Consider the following 10,000-nt stretch of genomic DNA (forward strand, 5'->3'; position numbering starts at 1 on the left):
ACAGGGTGTGCGTACATGAAGGTAAATACAACATATAAAAGTACAAAATACCAAGTAACAATGGAAAAATATTGTTGACAGGTACTGCAGAAAAACATTGATAACTGAGAAAAAACATAAAGGAAAACTTTACTGAAAAAAAGTTAAAAGTTAAAAGGATGAATATATTTACAAACATTAGTAAAACACACTTTCCTTAAGAAAATCAAGATTGGTCCTTCAAAGAAAAATATGAAAATTGTTTGCCTCACTTTTAAATTTTACAATACTGTCCCACTGGACTATACAATTTGGTAACTTGTTCAAGAAATTAATTATAGCTGGAACAAAGCATCTTGAATAATACCAAGTGAGAGGGAGAGAGAGAGAGAGAGAGAGAGAGAGAGAGAGAGAGAGAGAGAGAGAGAGAGAGAGAGAGAGAGAGAGAGAGAGAGAGAGAGAGAGAGAGAGAGAGAGAGAGAGAGAGGAGAGAGAGAGAGGAGAGAGGAGAGAGGAGAGAGAGAGGGAGAGAGGGAGAGAGGGAGAGAGGGAGAGAGGGAGAGAGGGAGAGGGAGAGAGAGAGAGGGAGAGAGGGAGAGAGGGAGAGAGGGAGAGAGGGAGAGAGAGAGGGAGAGAGGGAGAGAGGGAGAGAGGGAGAGAGGGAGAGAGAAAGAGAGAGATGGGGAGAGAGAGAGAGAGAGAGAGAGAGAGAGAGAGAGAGAGAGAGAGAGAGAGAGAGAGAGAGAGAGAGAGAGAGAGAGAGTATATTTCAATTGTCCTTCCAATGGTATAAATAGATTTGCAACTGGCTGAGAGGTTACTGAGGTGGCACAATCAGACAGAGAGAGTGAGATAAAAAAAAAAAGTAACAACCATTCTTTTTCTGTATCTTCCTTTAAGGGAACAGGCCTGCAAGGGTGTTAGAGATGTAGGTTGGTAGAGAGAAAACTATATTGAGATTTGTTACTGCTGCTGAAAGAAACTGATTAGTTTAAACCATCTCAGCCAAAGATTTGTTACTGTTATTTTGAGTTGTCAAATTTCTTCAAGTGGCATCAAAATCACCTTTTCTATGTTCTTTTCTTTATTTTTGAGCCATCTGCAAACAGGCTTGGTCTCAATTTTGACTTCACGTAGATCTTGATTCTTTTACTGCAAATGTCTAATTTTCTGATTTTAGCTTTGTGGCCTGTTGGCTTTGAAGTTGTCATTTTTTGTTTAGGATTATATATGTGTCTCCTATTGTTTAATTTAAAATTCTATTAATTTCTTTTACAACACCCACACCAAACACATATTCTGACTCAATGGATCTCAAATTGCTACTTGAGAAGGTAGATCACCAACCTCAGGCCATGTTACTATCCCTGATTAAAAATTGAAATAATCTTTATTCTCTGCTTTTCCACATACCCAAACTTAGGTAGGTGGCAATATCTAGTCTACAATGGAAATTGTATGGTTCCTGTACTTTAGGATAATGAGTCACAGAACATTTATATCTTGGGTAACTAGCTATTCTTTTCTTTTGGTTCCACACTTGCATATAAGGATAACCAAAACTTGTACAAGGGGCAAGGCTGATGGACTTTGTCAAAGTAAAAGTCATATGTCTTCAGGCAACTACATGATTTACTGTTAGAGATAGTTTCCAGGCTTAACTGTGCATGATAGATGACTGCTCGTTATTTCAATCTGTTTGATAACCTGACCATCCTTTGTTTAAGAAGTGGCACTTTTTTGTTTTTCAGATGAGAGTTGTTATTATAATTACTGTATTTTGTTGTTATTAAAAGGGTAATCACTACCACAAAGGGACCAGCTTCTACTGGTAAATGGCCTATAGATGGTGAGCCAATTACTAAATCTATTGGAAATTCTTTTCCGGTATTAGGATAAATTCTTGTCATTTGACTTGTAGACGCTGACACTTAAGCTTTCGTTGATATGTTCTTTTATATTTTCATCAATTTTGTTAAATGGTCTATTGTTTTCTTTTGGGTTCCATTAGGTTTGGTGGGGTACAATAGTGACCTTTGTTAGTTTTGGGACTATAATCAGGTCTAGGTAATATTTTGATAGCACTGCATGGTGTATATCTTTACTACTGTAATTAATTTTCATTGTTAGAGTTTTAATCTACGTGTGAATTTATTTTTATTTCTAAGCCCAGTTTCATTCAAACAAAGCTGGATTATCTCTGCAAATCAAATAGTATAATCCTATTTTTTTGATTGACACCTCTTACATTCCAAAGAATTAGTTTTGCCATATCAAAATTTTAACGATGGCTTTAAAGTTTTCATTAGTTCTTTTATGGTTGCCATGGAAATATCTATTACTGGTTTGTTACAATTTGTATTGCCTATCACTTTTGTTCATGTATTGAAGATATTCTTTACAGTATTGAACAAGGGGAAGCCTTCTACTTCCTTTGCTTTATCTTTTTATAATATCATCACTCTTGACTGGTGTTGGCAATGTCCATGTTATTGTAGCATAAGGCACATATGACTGTTTTATGAGTGTTCTGTTTATGTCCTTTGTTCTCTTCTTTGTTCATGGCTGTTTGAGTATGTTGTTCTTTGGAGGCTGATGTGTAATTTTTATTTGTTTGTTTGTTTCAGGGAAATGTCTGCTTTCTTGGTTTGGCACAGCTGTAGTTTCTTAAGGTAATTTTACCTATTTTTGTGGTATTTTTCAGATATCGTTGTTTTACCTGTTTTACCCAATAATTTCTTTAATATACTACATCCCCTCCCTTACTCTCAAGACTATCAAATCAAGACTTTGGCTAAATGTGATTTAGCATCAAACAGAATTACTATATAGGTAAATATTCAGATTAGTGGTGCTTCACTAATTGCAATGAATCTGGTATCGATAGATTTTTTGCAGTCTCTACTACTCAGATATAGTGAGTATGACCCCCAATTCGACCCCCATTACCCAAAATCTTGGTCCTGATAGCAGGGGAGGGCATGAAGGACACCAGGGATATTGCAGGGTAAACTAATAAAAATAACAGGCAATTACACATAAATATGTTACTCAAACACCATAAGATCACCTCCAACCCACAGTACCCTTTGATCCCAAGATAACTTCCTCAGGGAAGTTATCTTGCATGATATTGTGATCCAACGACCTACCTAACCTAGCTGTCAGTCTGCCCTAGCCAAGGGGGGGACTTCTCCCCCCCTCCCCCCTTTTCAGAGTACTTTGTGCTACTGACCTTGACCTACCTATTCTTACTGTATATGGCAGGATAAAAGCCTAACCTTAGCTAGGTATTAGCCTGTCCTGGAGTTGGGTAGCTCCATGAGAGCCTTATTGGTAAGTATAGGGTATCAAACAATCCTAGGTAGGGTTAGGTAAATCAAGGTAAGTAGCTCAAAGTGCTCCAACAAAATGGGGGGAGGGGGGCCTCCCTCCCCTTGGCTAGGGCATCCTTCAACCCTAGGTAAAGTTAGGTAGGTAGTTAATATCACAGGGTATTTTGGTTATTAGTGTGCAAATTACCTATTATTCTTCATATTTTAGCCTGCAGTTTCCCTAGTCTCCTTCATGCCCTCCCCTGCTATCAAGACCAAGATTGCTTGTTAACCCATTGTGTAGGCATGTCATGAAATACATGTCGGCACTGATTAGGCCTAAAAGACAGGGGTCAATGTGTACATGACACGACATCAGGATCTGCTCACAGTTGAAGCACGCACACAATCATGAAGCATTAGCCCCAGAGCTACAGGGTTCCAAAGTCAGCTTAAACCCGCATTTTATGATGGATTTACGTTAAAATATTGTTTGGACTAGCCTGAGCTACCCAAAGGGCAGAGAAAACACTTTACCCGTCCCTCTGATTTTTAGCCAGTGCCGCTAGTGTTGTAGACCACCCATCCTGACAACCAGCTAGGTCGTTAGGCGCCCCATCTGCAATGGGTTAACCCATTCATGCTGGGGCTATTCCGGCTCTAAATGGTCGGAATGCCGGGGGTTTTGAATGCATAAGTCTAACGCCTTGAGGTTCTCAGGTACACTAGCCGCGACCGAGCGAGCGCTATATGCTCGCTCACCCGGTGTGCCAAAATATCTTGTCACCAAAAACCACTGAACCTGATAGCAAGTCAGCCGGCGCAAATAGGTTAAAGGGGATGAATCGGGGTCATACTCACTATCAATATATCTGAATAGTAAAGAGTGAAAGTAATTCATCGATACCAATATTGTAGTATTTAGCAGTACAGCACTATTCTGAATATTTACCACAGTATATCTATATTCTTCTTTGAGATTTGTATCTAGATTTCAAAGAATCAATATGTATTTTGGTAAATTTTCTGAATAGTGCCGCGTTACTGAATACCACAAAAGTGGTATCGATGGATTCCTGTCATTCTGTACTATCCATATATAGTCAGCTTTACCCACGATTCGGCCCCCATGTCCCACAATCTGGGTCCTGAAAGTAAGGGGGGGTCCTGAAATAGAAAAGGGAAATTGCGGGGTAATATGAATTTGGGGAATATTTTGTATGCAAAATCTTAACCCAATTACCTACCTAACTTTGCCTAGTTTTGAAATTAGCCCTAGCCAAGGGGGGGTGCTTTGCCCCCCCGACCTCCCTATTCAGAGCAGTTCGTGCTACTTATGATACATAATTAGTTCTGTAAATAGCCTTAACTTGTTAATTACCTGTGAGGGGTGTTGGAGGTTGCCTGATGTATGCCAGCGGGTAATGAGATGCTGTGACCAAGAATACCCCTCACACTGCACCATGATGACAGCAATTGAGACTTCGATGCTGTGTTAAGCACTGTGCATGAGCGGCCTCTGCAATTTCCCTCATGTAAACCCCATCTCATATATACTTCAGGATAGGAAACTAGGACTGATAATGACGTGACCACTCAATAAAGGGCACTCTATAATACTGTAAACAATGGGGAATATTCCACCATCTATTGAGAGAACATAACAGTGCATGCAGGTAATTCATTGAGGGTTTCCAGTGCACAGCTTGTCAGTAGCCGTAAATACATAAACACTGAAACATGTTTAAAATTCAGGGTGAGGATGTTGGTTATCGAGGTATTTTGCACAAGATATGTTGCACAGAGTGCCCTGAATAGGGGGGGTCTAGGAGGGGGGCAAAGCCTCCCCTTGACTAGGGTTAACTTCAAAACTAGGCAAAGTTAGGTAGGTAATTGGGTTGAGATTTTGTAAACGAAATATGCCCTGAAGTTGCACAAGGTAGCACAAAGTGCCTTAAAAAAGGGGGGTTCCATGGGGGGTAAAGCCCTCCTTGGCTAGGGCTAACTTCAAATCTAGGCAAAGTTAGGTAGGTAATTGGGCTCAGATTTTGCATATGAAATATGCCCCAAATTCATATTTTACTCTGCAATTTCCCTGATCTACTTCAAGCCCTCCCCTACTATCAGGACCCAGAATGTGGCGCATAGGTGTGGAATTGCGCATTATATCCACTATATATGAATAGTAGAGGTTGAGAGGAATCCACTGATACCAATTTTGTGACATTTAGTAACATGGCACTAATCAGAAAATTTACCTGTATTTTCAAAAAGAAATAATGAGCCTTTGATTTAAACTACAGCTTTCAATCAAAAACACTCAGTGTATCTTCCAAAATATATTTATGAAATTCTGATTTGTCTATCTTTGTGGCCAATTGAAATTTTCTAATGCAGAATCAGCTACCAAATGAATCAGTACTGCAAATTCATTACTTCTTACTTTTGTATTTGGTGACTGGTGTTCCATAAGCATATACCGTTCGATTGTTTCGTTCTTCGTGTCTTGCATTGTCTTTCCATTGAAAAAAAATTCAGAATCTGTTCGTCCTCTCCTGTTATCATAATCCATATTAATGAAAGGAACAGGGTCTTCTCTTGGTTTAAATCCGAGTTTAGCCTCCAACTTCGACTTAACTTGGTAGATCTCCACACGAAAGCTCCCTCCAACATTCAAAAAGTTTGTTTACATTCCAAAGGTGAATCCGGATCTGCAGACTGAGTACACGAACGAGTGTTTGGCTTAAAAGAACGAGATTTTAACTTTTTCCAACGAAAGCTGGCTTTTAAGTAATTGGTTTTCCTTGAATCATTTTTTTTGTCTGCATTCATTGGAAATTAATACTTATCGCTGAATGCCCTGTATTTTATATTATCTTAAACCTTATTCTACGGTTTCTAAATGGATGGTACTTTAATGGAAAAAGCAATTTAACTATATATCTATTTCTGCATGTATCTAACAACATATAAGCATATATTATTTATGATGTAACAATAAATATGATTATGTATAAATTGTATGTATTCACATTCACACACACACACACACACACACAGAGAGAGAGAGAGAGAGAGAGAGAGAGAGAGAGAGAGAGAGAGAGAGAGAGAGAGAGAGAGAGAGAGAGAGAGAGAGAGAGAGAGAGAGAGAGAGAGAGAGAGAGAGAGAGAGAGAGAGAAGAGAGAGAGAAGAGAGAGAGAGAGAGAGAGAGAGAGAGAGAGAGAGCGGAGAGAGAGAGAGAGAGAGAGAGAGAGAGAGAGAGAGAGAGAGAGAGAGAGAGAGAGAGAGAGAGAGAGAGAGAGAGAGAGAGAGAAAATGGTAACAATACTGATGATAATGATATTTCAATATTACCATTATTACCCTTACTACTACTGTTGTTGATACTGCGCTTACTATTATTATCATCAACATTACCAATACTAATATTACTATCATTGTTATTATCAATACTAATATTATTATTATTGTTATTATCAATACTATTACTATTGCCATTATAATCATTACTATCATTATCATTAATATCATTACCATTAGTGTCATAGTTATTATTATAAATTTGATCATTATCATCTTTACCATCATCATCATTATCATCGCAATCATCATCATCATCAGCAGCAGCAGCATGGTCTCTGGCGCCGTGATATGTTGCAAATCTTGCACAGACACACGCGTTGGCGATGTGCATCTTCCCTGATTTATGAAGGCGCGAAATTCCTATGTTCCATTGTTCGAGCAATTAAATCACAAATCACTCTCTTTCGTCATATCTACAATCTTTTTTCTTTATTCTTCACATTTTTCTCTCTCTTCTGCACATGTTTTCTGGGAGGAAGAGTTAAACACGCATTCAATTTTCTACCTTTGTCTGATTAACACGGTATGGCGCAATGCGAATCACTCGTTTCAATATTCCTTTTCCCAGTGTAATAAACTTGGTAAAATGTTCACTTATACAGATATGTGTCTCAACATATATATATATATATATTCTATTACCTAAATAATCGTCACTTAGTTATCGATAATAATGAACTCGTGTGACCCGTTACCACAGATGGCGGCCGCGTGACTGCTCTGAGAACAGCTCCTCCGCCTCTCATGTGCTGACTTTGCTGAAAAAGAACTAGATTGAACTGCTCTGAACACGCCCATCCCTCGTGATGCTTCGCGGTTGCACGCACTCCTTCGATTATCCGAGAAGCGTCACTACTGCGTCTGTTATTTTTGTTATCCATATGATTATTATGATTAGTATCATTATTAGTCTAGGAAGCTTTGTTCCCTTGTCCTATGGCAGTATTACTATCATCATTGTTTTTGTTCTTGTTATTAATATCCTATCAGTATCATCATTATTAGTATTATTATCATTATGAATATCATCATCATCATCATCACTTTTGCAACCATTATCATTATCATCTTTATCCTTATCATTATTATTAGTAGTAGCAGTAGCAGTAGTAGCAGTATCATTATCATTACTATTATCAACGTCATTATTGTTACTATCATCATTATTATTATTATCATCGTTATTGTTATCAATATCTTTGCTATTACTATCAATATCTTTATCATTATTGTAATCATTATCATTGTTATAATCATTATCATAATCATCATCATCATCATCATCATCATCATTATTGATATTAGTATCACCATTATTAGTATCGTTATTACTATTATTACTATCATCATTATCATATATATTGTCGACGACTCTAGAAATAATTATGAATAGCAAATACAAAGAATAAACTCCTGTTAGTAAAGCGGAAAGTAAATCTGGATTCATTGCTTAATTATCACCGTTATTCTTTATGAAGAAAATGGATCGCTCGCCCTTTGTGAACTGGGTGAAGCTGGAGTTGGCAATTGTTATGATTTCGTAATAGATTCCTTACAATTCTGATTACATAAACAGTTGCATTTGCGTAATGTGATGATAGCCTTGCAGTTGTTTGTTCATAAATTTTCATAATACTTTCAGACCGTGTGTGTGTGTGTGTGTGTGTGTGTGTGTGTGTGTGTATGTGTGTGTGTGTGTGTGTGTGTGTGTGTGTGTGTGTATATATATATATATATATATATATATATATATATATATATATATATATATATATATATATATATATATATGAAGAGTTAATCAATTCGGAGCAACCATATACACGAATCTTCAATTAAGACACATTAAAAAAACAACAACATATAATTCTATAAGAAATAAGTAAATACATTGAGCATCTGCATAATTTTCAAGGTAATCAAACTCACCGCATCGAAGGGGAGACTAAGCTACTTGAACGTTCTCTTGCGCAGAGCTGGTAAGTGTAGATTTTTCTCCTTTGTAATTTTCCAAATATCCATTTACATAATTACTTGATTTCTTCTCTCTTTTACCAGTTTTCATGTTTGCTTAATCGCTTGTAAAGTACAAATATTTTGTTTTTATTTCCTAACCAGGATATTATGTTATAATGAAGGTATTAATGACATATCACTGATTGTACTTGTCAAGAAATATAATAATGTTAATAATAGTATTAATGATAACAATAACAATGATGATGATAATGATAATAGCAGTGATAATGGTAATGTTAATGTTAAAGATAATGTTAATGATGATTAACAAATTCAAACATAGATAAGGAGGGTGATAATACTGATAAAAATAGAACGTGATTTCCGATTAACTTAATTGTGTTATCAATTGTAGGCTGGATTATTGTTGATGTTATCATTATCATCTAATAATCTTGGCTCGGCGTATGTTGATCCTGTTACCAAGCCATTACGCCCTTGTCACATGATGCAAGATATTGCTCTGCTTTTCATCTTGTTCCGGAAATACTTCAGGAGAGGTCAATACCTAGGTGCTGTGTCTGGTGAATGAAAGCTAGACATGTGTTGCACATAGATTGCATATTCCAACCGTTTTTATTTTGTGTTTTTGTTTATGGCTTATCTGTCAACTATTTGAATGTAATAACTTTTGAGCATATATATATATATATATATATATATATATATATATATATATATATATATATATATATATATGGCAGTTAAACCCACTATACACAAAATAGATTTATTGAAAATGAGACGACAGTTTCAAGATCCATCTGGATCTCATCTTCAGGTCTACGAAGGAGGAGAACAATCAGGTAGGGAGTTCCTGTGGTAAGATATAAAACGGTCGAAGGAAGAAATGGCGTCGATGGAGGTAAGGGGAAGAGGACTCAGGGCAAAAGACAGACCAAAGCCTAGGAGTTGGAATTGGTGAGGTCAAGATTAGAGAAGACAGGTTGGTGACAGCATCAGTGAGGGAGAAGCGGGACCGAGGACTTCGCGAGGTGAGAGTAGAAAGATTGTGGGTGAGGGAGCAGGTGTGGGCGTTGGAGAGGCTCCGGGCTGTGTCATGAGCAACGTCGGCCAGGAGCTGACACACAGGTCTAGGGAGCCGTTCCTCCAGGAAGTCAAAGTGTAGACGGGAGGGATAAAAGGTATGCTCAACATCCCTCTTACCAGCACTGATCCGATCGAGAAGGAGGGAACGAGCATAATCCGGGAAAGGCGACCCTTCATCAGGATGTGAGAGATCGAAGAAGGAAGAACCTGCTCCTCGAGGAAGTCCCGAAGGAAACAGAGTTGGTTCTTCCGTCAGGCCTTGGAAATGACTGAA

At 37.7% G+C, this 10,000-nt stretch overlaps 1 protein-coding gene across 1 annotated transcript in view; it reads right to left on the reverse strand.

Annotated features, from left to right (window-relative positions):
- Nucleotides 1–5,989, reverse strand: part of LOC122255534 (uncharacterized) — a 67,677-nt gene extending 61,688 nt beyond the window's left edge. The window contains exon 1 of the mRNA XM_086533740.1: nt 5,737–5,989. Within this exon, the coding sequence (XP_086389866.1) occupies nt 5,737–5,865 (129 nt within the window). The 5' untranslated portion in view covers nt 5,866–5,989. The remainder of the gene's footprint in view (nt 1–5,736) is intronic.
- Nucleotides 5,990–10,000: the final 4,011 nt, after the last annotated feature.

This window comes from Penaeus japonicus, unplaced genomic scaffold, assembly GCF_977035675.1.
Source record: "Penaeus japonicus unplaced genomic scaffold, GWHDUDI00000001_assembly GWHDUDI00000040, whole genome shotgun sequence".
Classification (NCBI taxonomy): Eukaryota; Metazoa; Arthropoda; class Malacostraca; order Decapoda; family Penaeidae; genus Penaeus; species Penaeus japonicus.